This window comes from Carica papaya, chromosome 6 (assembly GCF_054855325.1).
Source record: "Carica papaya isolate Zhongbai chromosome 6, ASM5485532v1, whole genome shotgun sequence".
In the NCBI taxonomy this organism is placed as follows: domain Eukaryota; kingdom Viridiplantae; phylum Streptophyta; class Magnoliopsida; order Brassicales; family Caricaceae; genus Carica; species Carica papaya.
This window is the reverse complement of record NC_142314.1, coordinates 5,617,999-5,640,456: the sequence shown is the minus strand read 5'-3', so window position 1 is coordinate 5,640,456 and position 22,458 is coordinate 5,617,999. Positions and strand designations below refer to the sequence as shown.

At 34.3% G+C, this 22,458-nt stretch overlaps 2 protein-coding genes and 1 long non-coding RNA gene across 13 annotated transcripts; all 3 read right to left on the bottom strand.

Annotated features, from left to right (window-relative positions):
* Positions 1 to 39: 39 nt before the first annotated feature.
* On the bottom strand, positions 40 to 9,535 carry FAS2 (Transducin/WD40 repeat-like superfamily protein). 6 transcript variants are annotated; one of them, XM_088223159.1, is made up of 14 exons: positions 9,271 to 9,534; positions 8,572 to 8,680; positions 4,484 to 4,510; positions 4,322 to 4,394; positions 3,731 to 3,834; positions 3,581 to 3,650; positions 3,439 to 3,502; positions 3,265 to 3,361; positions 2,209 to 2,281; positions 1,673 to 1,761; positions 1,430 to 1,568; positions 1,216 to 1,316; positions 615 to 1,099; positions 40 to 518 (listed from the first exon to the last, which is right to left on the bottom strand). In XM_088223159.1, exons 1-13 carry the CDS (start codon positions 9,382 to 9,384, stop codon positions 663 to 665), a joined length of 1,497 nt encoding a protein of 498 aa, XP_088079285.1. In that variant the 5' UTR covers positions 9,385 to 9,534; the 3' UTR covers positions 40 to 518; positions 615 to 662. The 6 variants fall into 6 exon arrangements, with proteins under 6 accessions (XP_088079285.1, XP_088079287.1, XP_088079288.1 ...); XM_088223161.1 differs by having other exon boundaries at positions 615 to 931; positions 1,022 to 1,096; positions 3,439 to 3,650; positions 9,271 to 9,533; XM_088223162.1 differs by adding an exon at positions 5,084 to 5,129 and having other exon boundaries at positions 3,439 to 3,650; positions 9,271 to 9,532.
* A 1,046-nt stretch (positions 9,536 to 10,581) lies between these two features.
* On the bottom strand, positions 10,582 to 22,067 carry LOC110826019 (G-type lectin S-receptor-like serine/threonine-protein kinase At1g11330). Of its 6 annotated transcripts, XM_088221899.1 has the most exons (10): positions 21,757 to 22,067; positions 21,435 to 21,647; positions 21,233 to 21,340; positions 18,973 to 20,234; positions 18,718 to 18,873; positions 18,275 to 18,432; positions 17,931 to 18,141; positions 17,464 to 17,701; positions 11,063 to 11,213; positions 10,582 to 10,943 (listed from the first exon to the last, which is right to left on the bottom strand). In XM_088221899.1, the coding sequence occupies exons 4-10, from the start codon at positions 20,231 to 20,233 to the stop codon at positions 10,731 to 10,733; spliced, it is 2,388 nt and encodes a 795-aa protein (XP_088078025.1). In that variant the 5' UTR covers position 20,234; positions 21,233 to 21,340; positions 21,435 to 21,647; positions 21,757 to 22,067; the 3' UTR covers positions 10,582 to 10,730. The 6 variants fall into 6 exon arrangements, 5 of the variants coding, with proteins under 5 accessions (XP_088078025.1, XP_088078024.1, XP_088078023.1 ...); XM_088221898.1 differs by lacking the exon at positions 21,435 to 21,647; XM_088221897.1 differs by lacking the exons at positions 21,233 to 21,340; positions 21,435 to 21,647; positions 21,757 to 22,067 and having other exon boundaries at positions 18,718 to 18,867; positions 18,973 to 20,515.
* Positions 12,620 to 17,457, bottom strand: LOC148253250 (uncharacterized). The gene is made up of 2 exons (XR_015821327.1): positions 13,337 to 17,457; positions 12,620 to 13,229 (listed from the first exon to the last, which is right to left on the bottom strand). It is a non-coding gene; the product is annotated as an uncharacterized LOC148253250 (long non-coding RNA).
* Positions 22,068 to 22,458: the final 391 nt, after the last annotated feature.

The following is a 22,458-nucleotide window of genomic DNA, read 5'->3' as shown; positions in this document are numbered from 1 at the left end:
GAGCAAATCCATGAATATAATACAAGACTAGAAAACCCATGAACATAATTTCCAGGTAAATACTCTGAGATTGCACCATATAGCAGAAAGCGTACATTGCAAATTCGAATCTTTGAAGTTCTAATAAGATTGACGAGTAAAAGATAATACATGTCAAGACATGGATGTACAACATGCTATTGGTAACTCATCTTAGCTCCTTTTCCAATTCAATTGCTCAGATCAGCCATAAGAAAAGCTTGCAATCTCCAAACGCAATTTTCTTGCTTAGCCATTTGTTTGTGGATAAATGTCCGGGTTACTGGCACCACACTGCTTTTACTGAGTTCAATAAAAATCTTCAGCTGTAACTTCATTTAATGGGTGAAAGCATCACAGCAAACTATCAATGTATTGTGAATATTATCAGCACGGCAAACTCTATAATAAATCTATACTCTAATCTAATCAGATTAGTACAAGAAAGTCAGATTCACATGCTAAAACAATAGAATTCCATGATTTCTTGCCGACATCACCTGCAAGCAAATAAAGGATGATATATCAAGCACATCTTTCATTGAGATGTCTTACTCTCAACAAACAAAAGAATGATTACAGTGAGAACATGGAACCTTGATGAGGAACTTCGTAGAAACTTTAAGGTTGAGCCTTTAAAAGTATCATGGATCAATTGCTACTGGTGTAATCCTCCTTTTGACAGGTTTACTCGAGGTCGCAGTAGTCACTGAGGTAAGTGTTGCCTGTTTGCCTCTGTCACTATCTTCTTCCATTATTTTCATGGTTCCTGGCATTGAACTGTCATTTTTGGTTGTTTCAATCATCATGTCTTCTGCTTCCTTAGCAGGCTTATTTGAGGTTATTGTGGTGATTGAGCTCAGTGATACCCATTTGCCTTGTTTCCTTTCAATTGCAGTTGTTTTACTAGTTCCTGGAACAGAACCATCATCTTTAGTTGTTACAATAACCATGTCCTCCATTTCCTGAATTGAACCCTTTTTCTCATCCTCTGAAACCATACCATCATTTTTAGTTGTTCCAGTCGTCATATCCTCTGCTCTCTGAATCTTGTTCTCATTCTCACCAACTCTTGTTCCTTCTGAACAGAAAAATTGGATCATTAAGGGTCTAAAGAAGAAATTTGATACCAAAGAAACAAAGATGAGCAGGTAAGGAAGGGAGCAGGTGAAATAAAATTAAGAAACAGCAGCATACCAGTTAAGCAAAATGGCAAACCCAGTTCATCCTTTGTAAATTCCACCAAAGTACAGTAACCGTCTTGAGATGACAACGCTACATAACAGGCACTAGATGACCTTCAAGCAACATACATAGATAACAATTCAGAATCCAGAAAACATCAACTGTAGTCATCAAATATTTTGAGGGTGTTAAAACGGAGTATACTGCAGGAATTCTAAGACTTTACCATGCAATGTCAGTTATTGGTGCATAATGAAGACCAGCCAATATTAGTATTGGAGCAACACTTTCTGTATCATAGACGTACACTGAGTTTAAAGTTGCAACAGCAAAAACAATTCGATAAGGAAGCTTGAAGAATCCAGCTGCACATTGAAGAAAACATTCAGATTACAGTTTATATCCTCCTAACATCCATATATGCCAAAAATTTAAAGGAAAAAGAAAAAGCAAATCAGCATAAATTTACCAGGGTTTGATCCCCGAAGCCTGAAAGCCACAGGGCAAAAACGAACAGCTACAACAGGCTTGCTGGCGCAAGGGAGTTGCAGCGCAGGCCTGTTTTTGAAGAACTAGAGTTAATAGACCCACGGAACGTAATAAATTTCCTTTAAATCTATAACCAAATAATTCCATAGATCGAGATCACAATAGGCACAGTAGGAGAAATCGAGCTTAATCCTTGTCCATTAACAGACCATGAATCTCGAAGTTAATCGGATTTCAGCAACAAGAAAATACATGCTAGTTATTATTTGAGTTTCATAACTTCTATATATGTTACAAGTTAGTCCCAAAATTAACATATTTGCCAAGTCCAACAAAAATTTAGTCTTTTTTAATTGAATTAAGTCCCAGAACAAGACTAACCTGACTTGCTTAAAATATTTTTGATGTTTCTAGAACCAAATTGTAATTAAAAAAAAAAAGATAAGAACTAATTTTTATCGCATAAGAAGAAATATAACTTCAAGATAGTAATTAATCCTAAAATAAATATCTTGCCTTGAAAGCTCCTTTCTGGAAAATATATAAGCAGTGTTTAATGTTCCAGATGATGGTGAAATTTTGTAAGAACCTGCAGATGATCAAACCACAATGTCAACAAACAGGTGGGAAGACACTTAGATAAACCACATACAATCATAAAGAAAAACATAATGATTATAAATTGACTGCCAATATCAGAATCAATTCAGTAAGTCTAATGTTTCTGAAAGACTGCCAAAACTTGGTTAACTTTTGGGGAAATTACAAAAAATCACCTGAATATAAATGACATTATCAACATTCAAAAAGAATAAAAACAGTTTGTCCCCATTAAGAATCTGTTTAATTGACTTAACAAAAGAAATTGTGAGACCCCACCATGCAAGATGACTTAACAATAGTAAAAATACAAATATATTCTTCTAACACAGTCTCCTTTATGCTCCAACTAACCAACACCATATTCTGTATAATTTTCTCTCCTACAATCACCAGGCAAACATATACCAACACCATATCCTTTATAATTTTCTCTCCTACAATCACCAGGCAAACATATACCAACACCATATCCTTTATGATTTTCTCTCCTACAATCACCAGGCAAACATATACCAACATCATATCCTGTATAATTTTCTCTCCTACAATCACCAGGCAAACATATGCAGAAAATTAAAATATAAATAAGTTCTTCTTAGCGCACACAGGCAAGGCAATAGCTCCACCCTTCACCTGGATTCTTCTCCCTTCTTCGCCCACCACCCTTGACAGACCTCTCATCCCAGCCTTCTCCCTTCCCCAAAAACTGGCACAAACATGCTAAGACTACGGATTAAAATTCTGCAATTTGTTAAGGACACAACTGTATTTCAAAAACGGATCAAGTTACAGTCTCAGATGATTCAACGTTAGCTGATACCAATCATGTATGATACCTAGAAAAATTGAGCAATACAAATACATGAAACAACTAGAGAGCCCAACAAGTTATTACTTTGTCCCCAGACAGCATTCAGAAAAAAGAGTGACCTATATCTGCTGATACTAACAATTTATGAAGGTCAATACCTGCAGGCACAAGTAAAAATGACCCATCTGGTGACCATGCTAGTCTCCGGAAGAAAGACGGCAGTGTCTCATCATGAAAGAGATGGCTCTTTGCAGACTGCATCCCATACCGTGATGAAGTTAGTATGTGTTACAAATACATTACACAATGAAGATGATCACCTATTCTCCAACCTTAGAATCATCTACTGGTTGCTGTTCTGCCTTTGCGATGACATGCTGGCAAACATAATGCATCCTTTCAATACCTTTTGTCTTTTGAGGCTTATTGACATAAATTCTGCAAGTTCTATCTGAGCTAAGAGAAGCAACATACTTGGCCAGCGGATCCCAAGCGACACCTTGAACATAATGGCAATGTGCATCCAATATCTGATGGACAGAACCTGAAATCAGAAGCATGACGTCTCAAAGATTGAAGAAATGATCAACCAATTGAAAATTTGATGTGTAATGTCTTTCAAACCTTTGCTAACATCCCATATGATACAAGAATTATCTACTGATCCAGAGATGAGAAAAGCACCATCTTTAGACCACTGAAGATCCAGAACATCCTTGCGGTGAAATCTAGATTCAAAAAACATCTAATAGTTAGTCTAGAACTCAAGCAGACTAATTATACAAACTCTCGAAATTTGGAAAAATCTAAATGTCCCACACATTGAGGCAACTCAGTCTGTTAATGTCAAAACAGTATAAACCATGCATGCATAATTTGATAGAATATAGGGCCTGGAACCTAACAGACTTAGTACACCCTTTGTAACTGTAAGTTATTTTTCATTTAACAGACTGATTCCAAGAATTTCCACCTGCATCCATTTCAATAAACAAGAAAACAGACAGCCCAGAAATATTTTAAGAAAAACATACAGTCCAGAAGTAGGAACTTCTGCAAGTGAATCATAAGTGATAGCTTTTGATAAATTTCAGCCTTCTCTAGGCTAAGACCAACTTGAAAGGGTGTGAACCAGACGCATAACTAGTGATCTTGCAACAGAACGAATATGCACTCTATGGCTCAAATCAAATTTTAGTTTAGTAAAGGCCTCACGATAGAGATTTGAGGACTTTCCATGCCTGACCAGCATCTGTTGAATGTAATTTCCATAAGACCAGCTCCCCTCCTGCAGAAAGAAAAAAGATAAACCAAATTAACTGGATACATGGCCCAGCTACTTCAAAGTAGTACTCCATACACATTGAAAAATCATACCATCAGCACCAGAGGCAAGCTGTTCTCCTGCATGATATTAAAGAGCACTGTTAGTAGCACAAAAGGAACAATAACTGGAGCTCATCTAATTATTGGATTAACTATAATAGATGACAGAAAAGTAGTAATTCTGAGTCAGAAAATTCACTGGCGAAATATCAGCGGGAAGTATCATGACCTCAACATGAGTTTCACTATAAAAATTTTAAGATGGGCCCAGTTAACCATGGACAAAGTTTAAAAGTTGAAAGAAAAGTCAACATACGCTTAAGCTAAGTTAAACATATAACTCATGCAATAATAAGAAGTTGAGAACAAGGATAGAATAAATATGTAAAATCATTGAAATTACAACAAATGAAAATGAAAGTTACCCAAAATCTCATATATAAAGCAGAGAAACACATTTTTTGTAACGACTCCGGAAATATCTAAAGAAAATAAATGATAATTAAAGTGCGGAAGCGAAATAAATGTTCAAGTTTTACATTTTTTACACAATAACTTACAATACCAATTAATGTTACGAAATTCACCATTTTAAAAAAAATATAAAGAAATAAGAAAATGAACAGAAAATAAAGAAAATGAGCATTCTACTCGCAACCCTCTTGCGGATCAGACTCTGGATCCTGTTCCTTTTGATCTGAAATAGTTTAAATAAAGGATGAGTTACATTAACCCAGTAAGAATATCACACTATATCACCGACAAAGAAATGAAGATTGGTAGAAAAAATCAAAAAACAACTAATGGAGCGCTAAATTAAGCAAATTTATTTATCAATAATAAAACTATTTATCGTCCACTTACCGTAGTGAGATTTATAGAAAACAACTTATAAAAAACAATAAAATTATATATATATCATAATTCTGTATATACTTGGCAACATAGCACATGTTATACTTTCATATTCAAATCATCAAACAACAATTATTCCTTTTTCCATTAGCCTGCTGATATCCATGAGGGTTCATAGGGATGTCCCCGCTACGTGTGAACCTGTTCCTTTAACATTATCAATTATGAGCTGTCCCCTTACCTCGTCCGGTATGAGCGCCAAATTAGCAAGTCTCCATAACCCATTTGTTATAAAACACGTTCACAGTAGGATTCCCTGTGTACTCGGTCCGTCCACCATCTCCCAGGATGTTTAATAAGACTGTCGTTTCATCCAGTCACTTAATCACACAATTTTTCCGTTTATCTTTAATCTCCATTTTTCCAATTCAATCGTAAACATGTAAAACAACAATAGATGCATTCAAAACTATAAAATAAAACAATAAATCACTATCATGCATTTAAACTGTAAAAACAATCAACAGAAATCAACAGACAATAGTTTCTAGTTTTGCCTCTATTAGCAATTCGTAATTAATCATGAACATTTTCTAAATTGTACAAAATATCGTATTTATTGTTAATTATACTTCAATTCTATAACAGAGAATAGGGTTAGAGATTCTTATTCAATTTGATGCCCAAAAGGCTAAACTGTTGACAGCGCTTACTGGAGGTCCCCGAGTTCCCTAAATTTTTTTTCGGGAATCAAAACGTGCTATAAGTACTACAAATGTCCCAAACAAACTCTAAATCAGTCTCAGGGCCCATTTTGGCCAATTTCAGAATTCTGGCACGACGGCTCTGCCGTGTTTTGGCAACGGCGCCACCGCCCGCAACAGCAGTCCGCCTCGGATCGGTTGTTTTTAGCCATTTTCAACCGATTTCGCATCAATTCCTGCGATAAAACATGTTAAGGAGTATCGGTTGGCCGAAAAAACACAAAAAATCGAAACTCACCGGCAGTGAGACTCTTCAATGCGGCGGCTCCTCCGGCTCACGTTGCGATTGGGTGTTTTGCTCCGGTCAACTTGTAGAGAAGGAAATGGTGATCACAACGGTGAAAAAATTATGCAAAACGGGAATCGGGAAGGATCTCATCAGAAACATTTTGTAGAATTCCCTGCAACGGCGCCACCAGGCTTTGCTCACGTTTTCCGGCCAATCAACCAGTTCTTTTGCTCCGATTTTGGTCATGGGTGTGTTTAAAATTGAATTCTGAGCAAAGAAAAAAAAATTTACTTCTTTTGATAATCGAAAAGGGCTCTAGCGCAGTGGCGGGTGGTGGCGGTCTCCTTTCCAGCAGCTGGGTCTTCTTCTCCGGCGAGGGGCCATACCCTGTCCGCTATGAGACACGTTCATGGTAGAATTTCCTGTGTACCTGATCCGTCCACCATCTCGCAGGATGTCCAGTAAGACTGCCGTTTCATCCAGTCACTTAATCACACAAGTTTTCTGTTTACCTTTAACCTCTATTTTTCCGATTCAATCGTAAACACGTAAAACAACAATACATGCATTCAAAGTTATAAAATAAATCAATAAGTCACTATCATGCATTTAAACTGTAAAAACAATCAATAGAAATCAACAAAGAATAGTTTCCGGTTCTGCCTCTATTAACAATCCGTAATTAATTATGAACATTTTTTAAATTGTACAAAATACCGTATTTATTATTAATTAAACTTCAATTCTATAACAAAGAATAGGATGAGGGATTCTTATTCAATTTGATGCCCGAAAAGTTAAACTGTTGACTGTGTCCACTGATGGTCCCCGGGTTCCCTGAATTTTTCTTCGGGAATCAAAACGTGCTATAAGTACCTATAAATTTCCCAAACAACCCTAAATCAATCTCAAGGCCCATTTTAGCCAATTTTGGAATTCCAGCACAGCGGCTCCGCCATGCTCCGACAACGGTGCCACCGCCCATGGCAGCAATCCGCCTCGAGTCGGCTGTTTTCAGCCATTTTTGGCCGAATTCGGCCAATTTCGCATCAATCCCTGCGAGAAAACATGTTAAGAAGTATCGGTTGGCCGTAAAAACATAAAAAACCAAAACTCACCGACAGCGGGGCTCTCCGGTGAGGCGACTCCTCCATCTCACGTTGCGGTTGGGTGTTTGGCTTCGGTCAATTCACAACGATGGAAAAATTATGCAAAACGGGAATCGAGAAGGGCCTCGTCGGAGGCGTTTTGTGGAATTTCCTGCGACGGCGCCGCCGGACTTTGCCCACGTTTTCCGGCCAATTAGCCAGTTCTTTTACTTTGATTTAGTCATGCGTGTGCTTAAAATTGAATTCTGAGTAAAAGAAAAAATTATTACCTTTTTTGGTGGTTGGAAAGGACTCCGGTGCGGTGGCGGGTGGTGGCGGTCTCCTTCCCGGCGGCTGGGTCTTCTTATCCGGCGAGGGAGTTTGGCAGCTAGGGTTAGGATTTGGTGTGAATGAGAGTTATTTATATCCGTCCACATTTAATCTAGGTCGTCCATCGCGTTTGATTTGAACCATCCGATCGCGATTAAATAACGAGTAAATCTGGGCGTTCATCACGATCTAATCTGAACTGTCTGATCCCATTTAAATCTGACCATCCGATCGCGTTTGGGAAGGGAACGCATACGAGCCGTTCGTGTGCACGGGAACGGATCTAGGTCGTCCAATTGCGGGCACGCGGATCGCCCGTGTAGCCTCCCATGTGGCACCGCGTTAGCGTCCGCTGCCACGCGACGCGTCCTGATTCATCGGGGTTGCTGACCGGGCATCCTATGGCAAAACTTTTCTAAATTATATTTTGACCCCCGGTTTCCGAATTTTTTTTCAAAAGTACCCCCAGAACTCAAATTTTTACCTATTTTTTCCAAAATTATTTTCAATTTAATAATCCATCAATTTTACTTCAATTTTACTCTAAATTAAAATTAAAAAATTATATTTATAAATAAATCTTAAATTATATTAAAAATTAATTTAGAGTATTACATTTTTAGAAAAATATCAAAGTCAAATGCATGAACATAAAGCCTGCATGAGTCAGAGTGTCCACAGTATCCGCAACATATCTGATAGCTCAAATATTTTAAGAGCTTTATGGATGCTTTCAGTTCCAATGCAAAATAAGATTATTAAAATTGCTACTACCAGTAATACTTTCCATTACTTGCCAATGCAATGCAGGTTTATTTCAGTACACCACTTCTGATAAATGTAATGCTCCATTTAAGACAAGGGTGATCTTACCGTTTGGAGAGAAACGGAGAATATTAACTGCGGACCCATGGTAAGAAAGACTGTTTTGGTAACATGCTGTTGGGATTTTCTTCTGCTGGCCAGAGTTTATCAGCCAAAGCTGAAATTTCAAATATAAAAGACTGTCACTTTTTGAAGAAAAACAGACTAACAGTTACGTTGATTTCCTAGAGACATTATACCACTTGGTCCATTCAAAATCCATCTATTCCCTACGAAAATCATCAAACTAATAGGATTCCATGCAAACCACAAGACGAACAAAATACTTAGATTTATGTCTGGTTCCAGAAAGTGGCAATACCAAATTGGGGACAGGAAATGCCAGAAATTTGCCTCTAGAAGATGCTTCCATTCAGTTCATTATTCTCAAACAAAGGCAAATTGGAACTTAAACACCAGCATTCCACTTCCACGGAAATGGGCCTCTTTTGTGCAAATGCTTTACAGAGGGGGGAAAAGAACAGAAGAACTCAAATTTCCAAATCCGTTACGCCTCACTTTCCACCTTCTCATTTTTAACCAAGTACAGCATAATTTAAAATAATGGCTAACAAAAGTAGCATCAAACAAGCCAGCTACCATCAGCTAACAAAAAAAAAGATTATAATTAACCAATAAAAAAAAAAAAAAGGATGCCTGGGAAAAACAAATTAACAGAGAGAAATGAGTAATTTCGGAGCCCAATACCTTGATATCGAAGTCAGCGCCGCCTGTGGCAAGTAGACCAGAAATGGGATGGAAGTCTAGGGTTAGAACTGGTTTTGTATCGTGCCAATTTATCTGTACTGTGCCTCCCTTCATTACTTCTTCTGATATCCTTTCCGACTTGGATTTTCTCGAGAAAGGGACAGAAATTTAGGGTTTTGTTTTGAGAAAGAGTGAACGAGTCAGAAAAACGTTTACCATTTGGCCCGAACTGGTTTTGATTTGGAGGGAAGATGGCCACGGTAAGCTCTGATGAAGACTTCACTCATTCGCGAATCCGACCCGTTGGTCTCCCACGCCCCGTTATCGGTATGCGTCCGACCCGACCCGAGGGAAATGAAGTTCTAAACTTTTTCTTTTAGTTTTTTATCCATATGGTATTCAGATACTCAAATTTACATTTTCATTTAAAAAATAATATTTTAATAAAAACAACAAAATTATTAATTATCCAATCAGAAAATAATTCATCTACTATTTTCTCATAGAAAATAAATCTTTAATATATTTTATTTACTCATTATTTTAATCCATGTTATAATTAGGCTGAGTTGGATATAATTTTATACATTACTATTTGCAATTCAATTTTAATGGTAAAAATTAAACAGTATAAACATTTAGCTTTACATGGTTATAAAAAAATAACATTAGAGATATTTAAATTTTCAAAAATTATAAAAGTAATTTTTTTTCATGTAACAGAAGTAAATAGTTCTTAAAATACTAAAATCTCATATATTTTTCTGTTTATGTTGTTTTGTATGTTTACACTAATTAAACACATATTAGAGATGTGTTAAATTATTTTTCTATTTTATTTTAATAAAATTAATATTTTAAAATTATAAATCTTAATATAGTTCTTACTATGGTAAGATCTTATCATGTATTTTAAATATTGTTGTATATTATTAATTGTTTACCTAACAAACTTTTTTATATTATATTCTTACATTTTTTTTGTGAAAAATTTATTGTATATAAATTTTGATTAATTATCCTAAAAATATTATATTATAATTAAATCCTATGAAAGTCTTTTTTTATAATTAAAATTATAAAACTGCTTAACTTTGTAATATTTTTTAATCCAATTGTAAACAATTTCATATAAATGAATTAATTAGTTATTCTCCATCATATGAGAATCTATCTTATATTCAGATTGATAATGAATATTAAAAAAAAAATAGAGATCAAATAAGATGATAAATATCTATCTATATAATGTACATATATTTTATATTATTATATATCATATAAAATTCTACTAAATTATAAAAATTAGTATTACAATAATATTTTACTTTATTACTAAAAATATTTAAAATAAATTATTTTACATTTATTCACTAACGAGCCCCTGACCAAGTTATTGTCATCTCATTGTAAGAATGAGAATGAAAAGATTGGTGAAAACTTGTATTACAATTGCTCATCTAAAAGGCAGGTTCTTTAGGAGATGGAAGTGGAATAATTTCATTTTCTAACATCAAAATCACTGAAGACATAGTTGGTCGATCAATTGGTGCTTCTTGAACACATAACAATCCGATGTTAATACACCTTTCAACTTGCTGAACAGAACATGTATCACGTATTGATGAATCTATTATCTCCAATACTTTACCTTTTTTCCACTCTTTCCATGCCTAGATTATATGTTAAAAACAATTAATTTTAAAATTGAAAATTTATTAATGTGATTGTTTATCATAAACGTAAAATTTTTAACTAAGAAAAGAAAATAAAAAAAGAGGATATGACTCACCCATATTTGGAGAATTTGAGAGAGATCTTCACAACGAAAATTAATGTTTCTTTTTCCACTCACAATCTCTATCAACAATACTCCAAAACTAAAAACATCCGACTTCTCTGAGAATTTTCCATAGAGACCATATTCAGGCGACATATAACCACTGGATTAATAAATGAAATCTCCAATTAATATAAATAATTTAACTGAAAGCACAAACATAAAAACAAAGAAAATTAATAAAGCTAATAACTAAAAATATTGTCAAATGTCGACTTTCATGCTTTAATAAAATATTAATATAAAATAATATACTTTTGATATTCATATTAAATTTTTCACAAATATACATGCTTTTTTTGTTTAAAAAGAGATAATAGTTTGGTTAATTCATTGCAGGTACTTCAATTAGAGAAATATAACTGCTATTGAATTTTTTTTTTGTCTAGATATGTTATGATTAACTATGATGAATTCTAACTTAATCACTACAACCTTTATACCACCGTATTTCTGATATATATTAATATACTCCATATGCATATCTTATTATTATACTGCCGTATTTTTTATATATATTAATAAACTCCATATACATATCTTAGAATGTCACAAAAATTATTTCAATGCTTATTTAAAAATAATTTTTAAGTATTGTATTTGAATGTACTAATTTAGTAACAAAATAAGTAGAACGTTTATTCGATACTAAAAAATAATTTTAGGTAAAAAATAACATATTACTTTAAACTTTTTATAACAAAAAGTGTACATAAAAAAAATTTAAAAAAAAATTTAACCATTAAATAATATTCATTTCGCCAAAAATGTAATAAGTTCACTGAAACTTAACCTAATTTAATCATCACAGCTCTATTAATACACTAATGAGTTAAATCTTCAATATTACTTAATCAAGTATTATATATTGATCATCGCTAGCCCACAATATATCCATAAAATAGAAAACTTTACGTTTCAAGTGAGTTTCGAACTCATAAACTTCAATTAGAATACAATTTTTCTTAACTATTAGAACACTATATTGTTGGTAACTTTTTCTATATACTTATTTTATCTAATTAACTCATCTTTTTATCCTCTTCCAAATAATTGCTTATTTTTTAAATAAACACTGACATTTAAGTTTCTTTTAGTAGTCATATGTACCTTATTAAGCACTCAAATGAGGAAGAACAAACTTTAGTACTATAATGCTTTATCCTAACCATACAAATTAATAACAAATAGAAAAGGAATTCTTACAATAATTTTCATATACCTACTGAACCAAATAAAATTAGCAATTATTGTTAATTAATTATTCATTGAAAGCATTTAAAATTTAAAATATTTTGTTTTAATAATATATTTGTAGAAAATGAAAAAATCAATTCAGTTTTTATTTTTTGTTATTATTAGTCTAGTGTTTAGCCTAGTGGAGGTAATCACAAAAGTTGGTGAGTTATAACCGATTTGTTATTCCTCATTCCCATAAAGTATTTTGAATTTTGTTAGAGTTTTTGTTAGAATTTGGTTGTCTTTTTCCTATAAATTGACACCTTATGGTGATGGAAATAAGAAGAAGTAGAATTTTCATTCTCTAAAACTTCATGGTATCAGAGCATCCCTAATACAAGAGAATCATCCCTGTTGTGCTAAAGTCACAAATGGCCATAGGTGAGCTTTCGTCTTTTTTACCCGAGGTCTCCTCGAGTTCATATCATCACACACCCATCAACAATGGTGTGGGTGAAATGTCTTCATCCTTTATCACAGGACACAAACTAAACGACAACAATTACCTTCAATGATCGTCGTCCGTTCTGTTGTTCATCTGAGGTAAGGAGCGCAACGAGTATCTCACTGGCGAACTCATACCTCCTCCCACGACTGACCTGAATGCTCGTACATGGAAGATCGAAAACAACATGGTCATGTCGTGGCTCATAACTTCAATGACTCCAGAAATCGGAGAGAATTTCCTTCTTTATGAGACCGCGCATGAGATTTGGGTGCTGCGTAGGAATTCTACTATAGGAAGGAGAACACCTCTACCATCTTTGAGATAAAATAGACTGTTCACGATCTTCAGCAAGGTGAGTTAAGCGTAACACTATTATAATGCTTTGACCCGCCGCTGGCAGCAATTGGATATCTTCGAAGAGCATCGATGGAGCTGTCTCGAAGATATGAAAATCTTTAAATCGATTGTTAAACAGAAGTGAGTCTTTAAATTTCTGCTAGGATTGAACAAAAAGCTCGATGAGGTTCAGGGACGCTTACTGAGTATTAAGCCATTGTCGAGTCTTCGTGAGGCCTTCTCTGAGATTTGGCGAGAAGAAAGCCAAAGGAAGGATATGCTTGGAGACGCCGAACTCACCCACCAGGCCGAAAATTCCTTTGCACTCACAACCCGAGCACTGGATGCTTGTACGAAGAAGACGAGACCCTGGTGTGACCATTGTAGGAAGCTCGGGCACATACGTGAAAGTTATTGGAAGCTTCATGGCAAGCCGAGTGATTGAAAGCCCTCCAAGCTAGAAAACTCAAACAAGCACTAGGGAAATCACATGACTGCTGAATAAATTCCACCTACTGTTGTGGAGAGCAGTCCCTTTAATCCTGAACAGCGGGAAGCTCTCTAGCGCATGATGTCCTAGAAAAGTTACTCGGTCAATGCTTCAATGGCACATAAAGGTAATATTTTTAGTTTGTCTGCTTACTCAGAAAAAGAGCAGGTTTGGATTGTAGACTTAGGAGCATCTGTTCATATGACTGGAGATGTCTCAATATTTTAAAAATACAGTAAGTGTAAAGAAGATTATTCGATTAGAATTGTTGATGGATTCTTCTCAAAAGTGGCAGGAATGGGTTCTGTAAATTTATCTCCAAATTTGACTTTTTGCTCAATCTTTCATGTTTCAAATCTGGATTGTAATTTGTTATCAGTAAGCAAGCTATGTGAAGAATTAAATTTTGCTGCCAAGTTTGCCTCTAACATGTGTGAATTTCAGGACTTGGACTCAGAGAGGATGATTGACAATGCTAAGATGAGCTCAAGACTATACCTGTTTCAAATCAATGCTTCTAGAAGACGAACTCACAATACAATATGTGCAAACTCTATTTCTGTTTCTGCAAATAATGACCACGATATTATGTTGTGGCACTATAGACTAGAACATCGAAATTTCGTGTATCTGAAAAAGTTGTTCCTTTTACTATTCAAAAAAAAAAAAAAGATCACATTTCATTTCAGTGTGAATTATATCAATTTTCTAAGCATGTTCGAAGTTCATTTCCTAGTCTGCCATACAAACCCTCAAAACCATTTGCATTAATTCATAGCGATGTATGAGTACCTTCCACGGTCACCAACATCACTGGAACTAAGTGGTTTGTACAATTTATTGATGATCATACAAGAATTAACTGAGTGTTTCTTATGAAAGAAAATTTTGAAGTTGGACATCTCTTTAAAAAATTTCATACAATGATTCAAACACAATTCCATGCTACCATCTAAGTATTGAAATCCCACAATATGTGTGAATACTTTGAAGCCACCATTGAGAAATATTTTACTGAACATGGTATTATTCACCAAAACTCGTGTACATACCCCACAACAAAACGACATAGCCAATAGGAAAAATAAACACATTCTTGAGGTAGCTAAATCAATCATGTTCACCACTCATGTACCAAAATTTTTCTGGGGAGAGGCTGTTCTCACTGCTACTTACTTGATAAACTGGATATCCTCCCATGTCCTAACGTGCTAATCACCTTACACCATTCTTTCACAAACCTTTCATGAATCTCATATCTTAAACACATTAGCACTCAAAATTTTTGGTTGTTCAGTATATGTTCATATTCACAATCATCTTCGTAGGAAACTTGACTCAAGGGGTCTTAAATGCATCTTTGTTGGGTATTCTGCTAGTCAGAAAGGATACAAATGTCTAGTTCTAGAAATTCATCGATTTTATAACACAATGGATGTCACATTGTTTGAAACCAATCATTTTATCCCACAACTGATATTCAAGGAGAGATATTTACTTAAAAATATCAGTTGTGGGATATAAGTATACCTTCTCTATATTCACAGAGTCACCCTCCACCAGATAAACCCTCTCTGGAGCCTGAATCTATAACCTCACATAAACATAAAGAACTTGAACCAAAGCCAGTTATAGAGAACACAGTACCTGCAACTTGTGAGTTACATGTCTATACTAGAAAAAACAAACGGAAGGCACTTGAATCATCCAAGCCTTGCCATGAATCCACCCTGATCCTGGTGCCCATAAATTAACAAGTAATGAGACTTCTATTCCTATTACAGATACTAACATTGACATACCTATTGCTTTGAGAAAATGGACTCGAACATGCACCAAACATCCTATACATAATTATATTTAATTAAACAAGTTATCTTCGGAACAACATGCTTTTGTGTGTAGGTTTGACAATAGCTCACCAGAGCCTAAAACAATCCATGAAGCAAAAATACCTGAATGGATGATGGTTGTTCAAGAGGAAATCAAGGCACTTCAAAAAAACGGAACATGAGAATTAATTGATCTACCTCTAGGGAAACACCAAGTGGAGTGCAAGTGGATTTTCACAACTAAATACAATCCAGATGGAAGTGTGAATCGGTATAAGGCTCGACTAGTAGCCAAAGGCTACACTCAGTCATATGGGATAGACTATCAAGAGATATTTGTTCCGATAACCAAACACAATACAATTCGGGTACTTCTCTCACTCGCCTCTAATCTTGATTGACCACTCTGTCAGCTAGATGTGAAGAATGCATTTCTTAATGGTGATATAGAGGAATAAGTGTATATCGACACACCACCAGGATTTGAACTAGCAAACAGTCCTCAAAAAGTATACAAGCTGAAAAAGTCACTATATGGTCTAAAGCAATCTCCAATTATATGGTTTGATAGATTCACAAGAGCAGTAAAACGGGAAGGATATGAGCAATGTCAATCTGATCATACACTATTTATCAAGCATCGTACCTCAGGTAAGAAAGTTATATTGATTGTATATGTAGATGATATCATTCTTACAGGAGATCATATTAAGGAGATTCAGAAGCTCAAAGAATTCTTAGCCAAAGAATTTGAAATTAAAGATCTCAGAGTACTAGAGTACTTCTTTAGAATAGAGGTGGCTAGATCCAAGAATAAAATTTTAATATCTCAACGAAAGTATGTTCTAAATCTTTTGAAGGAGACTGAAATGCTAGGAATTAAGCCTGTTAACACTCTTATAGATCCAACCATCAAACTCTGATCCTAAATAAGTAGTAAAACAGTTGATAGAGAAAGGTATCAAAGACTAGTTGGGAAGCTCATCTACCGAACACATACAAGACCCGACATCAGTTTTGCAGTAAGTACAGTGAGTCAATTCATGAATCAGCCAACTGAGGAACACATGAAAGCTGTATATCGAATTCTAAGATACTTAAAAATAACTCCATGACAAAAATTGTTCTTTCAAAAGACAGTGAAAAGAGATGTTAAAATCTACACTGATGCAGATTGGGCAGACTCAATAAACAACAAACGATCTACATCAGGGTATTGTATCTATGTTTGGGAAAACCTGGTCACCTGGCGCAGCAAGAAACAGTCAGTTGTATCTCGTAGCAGTGCAAAATCTGAGTTTAGCGCACTTGCTCATGGTATATGTGAAAGTATGTGGTTAAAAAGGATACTTGTCGAACTAAAGTTTCCTAACAACATTTCTATGAAAGTTTAGTGTGATAATCAATCAAACATCAGTATGACCAAGAATCTTGTACACCATGACAGAACCAAGCATGTGGAGATTGATCGTTATTTTATCAAAGAGAAGTTGGAAGATGGTACTATAACACTCATGCACATTCCAACTAGTCAACAGATTGCAGACATCTTAACAAAGGCTCTACCAAAAAAAATTTTAATGAAATAACATTCAATCTAGGTTTACTCAACATATATATAAACTAACTTGAAGGGTAATGTATAAATAAAAGAATCAATTCAGTTTTTATTTTTTGTTGTTATTAATCTAGTGGAGGTAATCACAAAAGTTGATGAAGTATAACCCATTTATTATTCCTCATTCCCATAAAGTTGTTAGAATTTTGTTTAGGATTTTTGTTAGAATTTAGTTGTATTTTTCCTATAAATTGACAACTTATGGTAATGGAAATAAGAAGTAGAATTTCCATTCTCTAAAACTTCAATATTTATATATATTTTTATAATACATAACTTTATTTTAATGATATACTATATAATTAGATTTTCATATTAAGCATAAATCAATAAATGCATATAAAACATAAACAAACTCAAATTAAGAGAAAGTGAGAAAAGAAAACTTACTACGTCCCCACTATTTTTTGAGTCTTTGCTTCAGTTTGGTTCATGTTGAAAATTCTTGCCATTCCAAAATCAGAAATTTTAGGATTCATTTCTCCATCCAACAAAATATTACTAGCTTTAAGGTCTCTGTGTATCACTTTTAATCTAGAATGTTTGTGAAGATACAAAAGTCCTTGAGCGATACCCTCTATAATTTGAAATCTTTTACTCCAATTTAAGATTCTTTTATCATTTGGATCTGATACAATAAAAATATATATTATCAAAAAATAAATTAAAAAAATTAAAATTAAATTAGAGTCGCCTACATGTAATTAGGTCGAATAAAAGATGATAGAAATTATGTTAAAAATTTTAAGCAAAAATGAAATCTACTATTTTCATTTCACCTGAAATTTTTAAAAAGATTAGTTTTTATCATTTTAAATAAAAAAAAAAAAATTGATGGTTTAGAAAGAAAACTTTACCAAATAAAAACTTGTCCAAGCTTCGATTAGGCATGTATTCATAGACCAAAAGTTTTTCGTCATCCTTTACACAACAGCCTATGAGCCTCACAAGATTTTTATGTTGCAGATTGGCAATGAGTTTCAATTCGTTCATGAACTCCTCGAGTCCTTGTGAAGACTTCTTTGATAACCTTTTTACCGCTATTACCTGATCTTGAGGCAAATTTCCCTGCAAAAATAAGTATCAAACACATCATATAATATATCTATTATACACACACACACACATATATATATATGACGATTTGAATGAATAATATTTAATTGGTTAAGTATGTGTGTGTGTGTGTGTAGAACTTCACCTTATAAACCGAACCAAATCCACCTTCTCCTAATTTATTTGAGTCGGAAAAATTATTGGTAGCTAATAAAATGCTCTTGAAATTGAATTCCACCAGCTTCCCATCCTCCTGCCTATCTTCGCTTGTAAAAATTCTTCCAATCATATTTCTCTCTGCTCCTGCCATAATAAAAATTATGATCATAAGTATTAATAATTGATATTGTAGGTACCGTAAATTAACATAATTATTAAGTGTTCTAAAACTAACATAAATCATGAGTCGCATTAAATATATTTGGTCCATTTTTAAATATTTATTAAAAATTAATAAAAAAATATTCAGTATATACCAATTATATTTACATAATAATTATTACTTGATCTGTATTATTAGAATATCTAATAATTATTTTTGATGTTATTATTATTATTGTAAAATTAAGTAAGGAGAGTACTAAATACCGCGATCCCTTGAGGTCTTCCGACACCATAGACAATAGAAAGCAATTATAGCAATGAGAAGGAATGCAATTAATGCAGTAGATGTGGCAACTACCACCCTCTTATTTTTAATGAGCCCCTGATTATCCTTGTCATATGACCCATCTGCAACTGCATCTTTAAATAAAATTAAATCATTAAATAAATTCTACGGAAGAAGAAATGAGCAAGAAAAAGAAATTGGTAGAAGAATACAACACAGGAAATTAAATATACCAGATTTGGAGCCTGGAATTCGAACATAGAGATCTCTACCCTTTTCATCTCCAGAGAACAGTTCTACAAGATCTAGCAAATTTCCATGCCAATTCAAACATGTAATTATATCATCTCTTCCTTCCACATCATCATCCCTAACTTTATTGTTCGGCATATCCAAGTAACCATATGCCGAACAAGAGCAGTTCTGCAAACACCAGGACTGGCATGTACTCACATTCATCATCCCTAACATTATTGGTAGATCGGGAAGTTTCATCTTCTTCACCTTCAAAAACCCATCTCTGTTGTTGCAGTCTAAATCTCTTTCCACCATGCACCCACCAGACCACTCTCCTTTATCCCATTCTTGTTTATTTCTAGGCTTATAACCAGGCAGACACTTACAGACCTGCCATGAAGAGGATTCACTCATCAAGTCACACACACCAGATGGTCCACAATATCCGTAGAAGTCACACATACGAGATGGTGTACTCCAAATAGATGCCCATACATTATCGACCCAAAAGAGAAGCTTGATTTGTCCATCTGATGTTAACAAAATCCTTGCCTTATCTAAACGTTTTGGTGAGACAAGTTCAAATGTCAGATAATGTTCATCACCAAGAAAGTTTAAAATTAGGAGGAAAGAGTCCATATTCTTCCCCATACCATATATGGAATCTGTTTCGCTTACACTGAGCACATCGCTTCTCCAATATGGTTTAGAGTTCTTCCAGGTGAGGAACTGAGTAAACCCTTGTGGGTCTATTCCCAAAGAAAATATTCCTGGTCTTGGATCTTGTTTGTTTGACCAAGATGACAGAAAAAGTTCTTTGTTGGTTTTCTTGTTAACACTGAGTATCTTTCCTGGTAATGCTGTATCAGAAGAAGTGTTAAAGCTTTCCCACACGGTTTCTTCGTCATGTAGGAGAAGAAGATTTCCGTCGTCTCTCAACAATCCAACTGTTGTGTTTACGGAATGCTGCGATGTAATATTTGTTGACCAGACAATCTTCCCTGTACTATCTAAAACCAATAAGTTGCTATCTCTGAGCGTGAATTTGCCTGGAGAATCCTGTGGGGAGTCTCTGTTGGCAACCCAAACAACTGTTTTTGTGGGGCCTAAATCATGATACCAGATACCCACGTAGCTCTTACTGGAATTCTCCGGGCTGAAGAACCCTAATGCAAATGTACCAGTTGCAGAAATCAGGGTTTTATTTCCAGTGATGTAATCTCCAGACAGCATATTGCCTTCGCATCTGTGAAGCATTCTGCAAAGAAAATATGTTATAAAAAATGCAAAAGCAATCATGATATCATGGCAACCCATTTAAAGAATTGAAGATTTTCTTGCTCCTGCCCAGAGAATCATCTAAACGGGGATATTTATAGTAATAACGTTATATCTTCGAAAAGAAAACGACTCTTAATTATTTTCTTGATTGTTGTGGATCGGATGAGAGATATATCTCAAATTTAAAATTTCGGCTCTATGATAAAAATATACGTAAATAATTTAATATGGGATACTTTTTATTATTTGAGTCTATTGTTCTAACAATTTATTGTCAAATTAATAAGTATTTTTTACTTATAATTAAGTATAATTCTATTATGCGCTTCAGAATTTCTTGTAATCTTCCACTTAATGTTAAGTAATTCTAAAGCACAAAGTACTATGAACTAATTGCCCTTTGGGGGGGGGGGCGATTAAAAGATATTAATTGCCTAATTTAAAATTCAAAGTCAACTGATTTAGGCGCGGGGGGAGATTAAAAGATATTAATTGCCTAATTTAAAATTCAAAGCCAACTGATTTAGACTCTTTGATGCGTCTAAATCATTGAAAGAAATGTATCACGATGATTCTTAATGACAGTCCTTCGGTAGTTCTCATTCACTTATATCCTTGTTTTCTCCGAGGACCCAAGCAAGCCTTTGAGAAATCAAGGAGGAATGATTTGTGGCCAAAACATAAGATGTCATGTTTAATATCCATATATTAGTATAAGAAAACAACAAAATTAGCAAAATTACAACAATACTAAAATGATTTAATTCTCAAAACGATTTTTTAATTTCAAATTTTCTTTAAAATAATCTGTAATTTTATATTTTAAAACTATTTCTCAAAATGGATTAAAGCTGAAAATTGCCAAAATTGCTACTACCGGTAATAGTTTCCATTATTTGCCAATTCAATGCAGGTTTTATTTCAGTACATCACTTCTAATAAATGCAATGCTCCATTGAATACCAGTGATCTTACCAGATGGAGAGAAACGGACAAAATTAATGCTGATCCATGGTAAGAAAGGCTGTCTTGGTAAGATGCTGTTGGGATTTTCTTCTGTTCGCCAGAGTTAATTAGCCAAAGCTGAAGAAAAACAGAGGAACAGTCACATTGATGTACAACGAATATCATCAAAATAATACTTAGATTGATGTACTACGAAATGCAAGAAATTTGCCTCAAGATGGCGCTTCTATTCAGTCCATTATTCTCAAATTAGAAAGCAACACCAGCATTCCTCTTCTTTGTTCAAATGCCTAACAGAGGGGGGAAAAGAGAGAAGGACTCGAAAATTCCAAATCCATTACGCCTCACTTTCCATCGTGTCATTTTTTACCAAGTACAGCGCAATTCAAAACAGTAGTAAACAAAGTAGCATCAAACAAGCCAACTACCACCAGAGAACCAAAAAATACTCAAATTAATCAATAAAACCAAAAAAGGCGGTGTCCGGGAAAACGAATTAACAGAGAGAAATGAGTAATTTCGGAGATCAATACCCTGATATCAAAATCAGCACCGCCTGTGGCGAGTAGACCTGAAAAGGGACGGAAGTCTAGGGTTAGAACTGGTTTCGTGTCGTGCCAATTTCTCTGTACTGTGCCTCCCTTCATTACTTCTTTCTCCCTCTTCTAATACACTTTGTAGCTTGGATTCTCTCAAGAAAAGGACAGAAATTAGGGTTTGGTTTTAGGAAACAGCGAGGGCGAGGAAAACGTCTGTCATTTGGCGCGAGCTTGTTTTGATTTGGAGAGAATATCTCACTCATTCTTGTATCCGACCCGTTGGTCTCCGAGCCGAACCGAGGAAAATGAACTCCCATACTTTTTCTTTTATTTTTTATCCATGTTATTCTGATACTAAGATCAAAATATATTTTAATAAAAATAATAAAATCATTAACCATCCAATTAAAAAAAAATTATGCAATATTTTCTAATAAAATCAAATTTTCAATATATTTTATTTACTTGTTAATTTAATTCAAAGTGTACTTAAAATTTATTTACACAATTCATGCTGACTTAGATATAATTTCATGAATTCCTCTATTCCATTTGTAATTCTATCTTAATATAAAAGTTAAGCAGTATAAAATATTTATTTTTACATGACGATAAAAAGATAACATAATCTAATTTTAGTTACTATATAAATTATCTTATGGTTAGATTGAGAATGAATTTTATTTTTTTAAAAGA

What these genes read in the sequence shown, in the direction of transcription:
- FAS2 (XM_088223157.1), bottom strand. Translation starts at nt 9,384, where the DNA reads ATGAAGGGAGGCACAGTACAGATAAATTGGCACGATACAAAACCAGTT. An exon ending in TCTCCGTTTCTCTCCAAACG is followed by an intron (nt 4,511 to 8,571) that starts GTAAGATCACCC and finishes AATATCATGCAG; the next exon opens with GAGAACAGCTTGCCTCTGGT. An exon ending in GCTTCGGGGATCAAACCCTG is followed by an intron (nt 1,569 to 1,672) that starts GTAAATTTATGC and finishes TTCAATGTGCAG; the next exon opens with CTGGATTCTTCAAGCTTCCT.
- LOC110826019 (XM_088221896.1), bottom strand. Translation starts at nt 20,293, where the DNA reads ATGGGTTGCCATGATATCATGATTGCTTTTGCATTTTTTATAACATAT. An exon ending in GAAGACCTCAAGGGATCGCG is followed by an intron (nt 18,433 to 18,717) that starts GTATTTAGTACT and finishes TTATTATGGCAG; the next exon opens with GAGCAGAGAGAAATATGATT. An exon ending in GATTTGGTTCGGTTTATAAG is followed by an intron (nt 18,142 to 18,274) that starts GTGAAGTTCTAC and finishes TTATTTTTGCAG; the next exon opens with GGAAATTTGCCTCAAGATCA.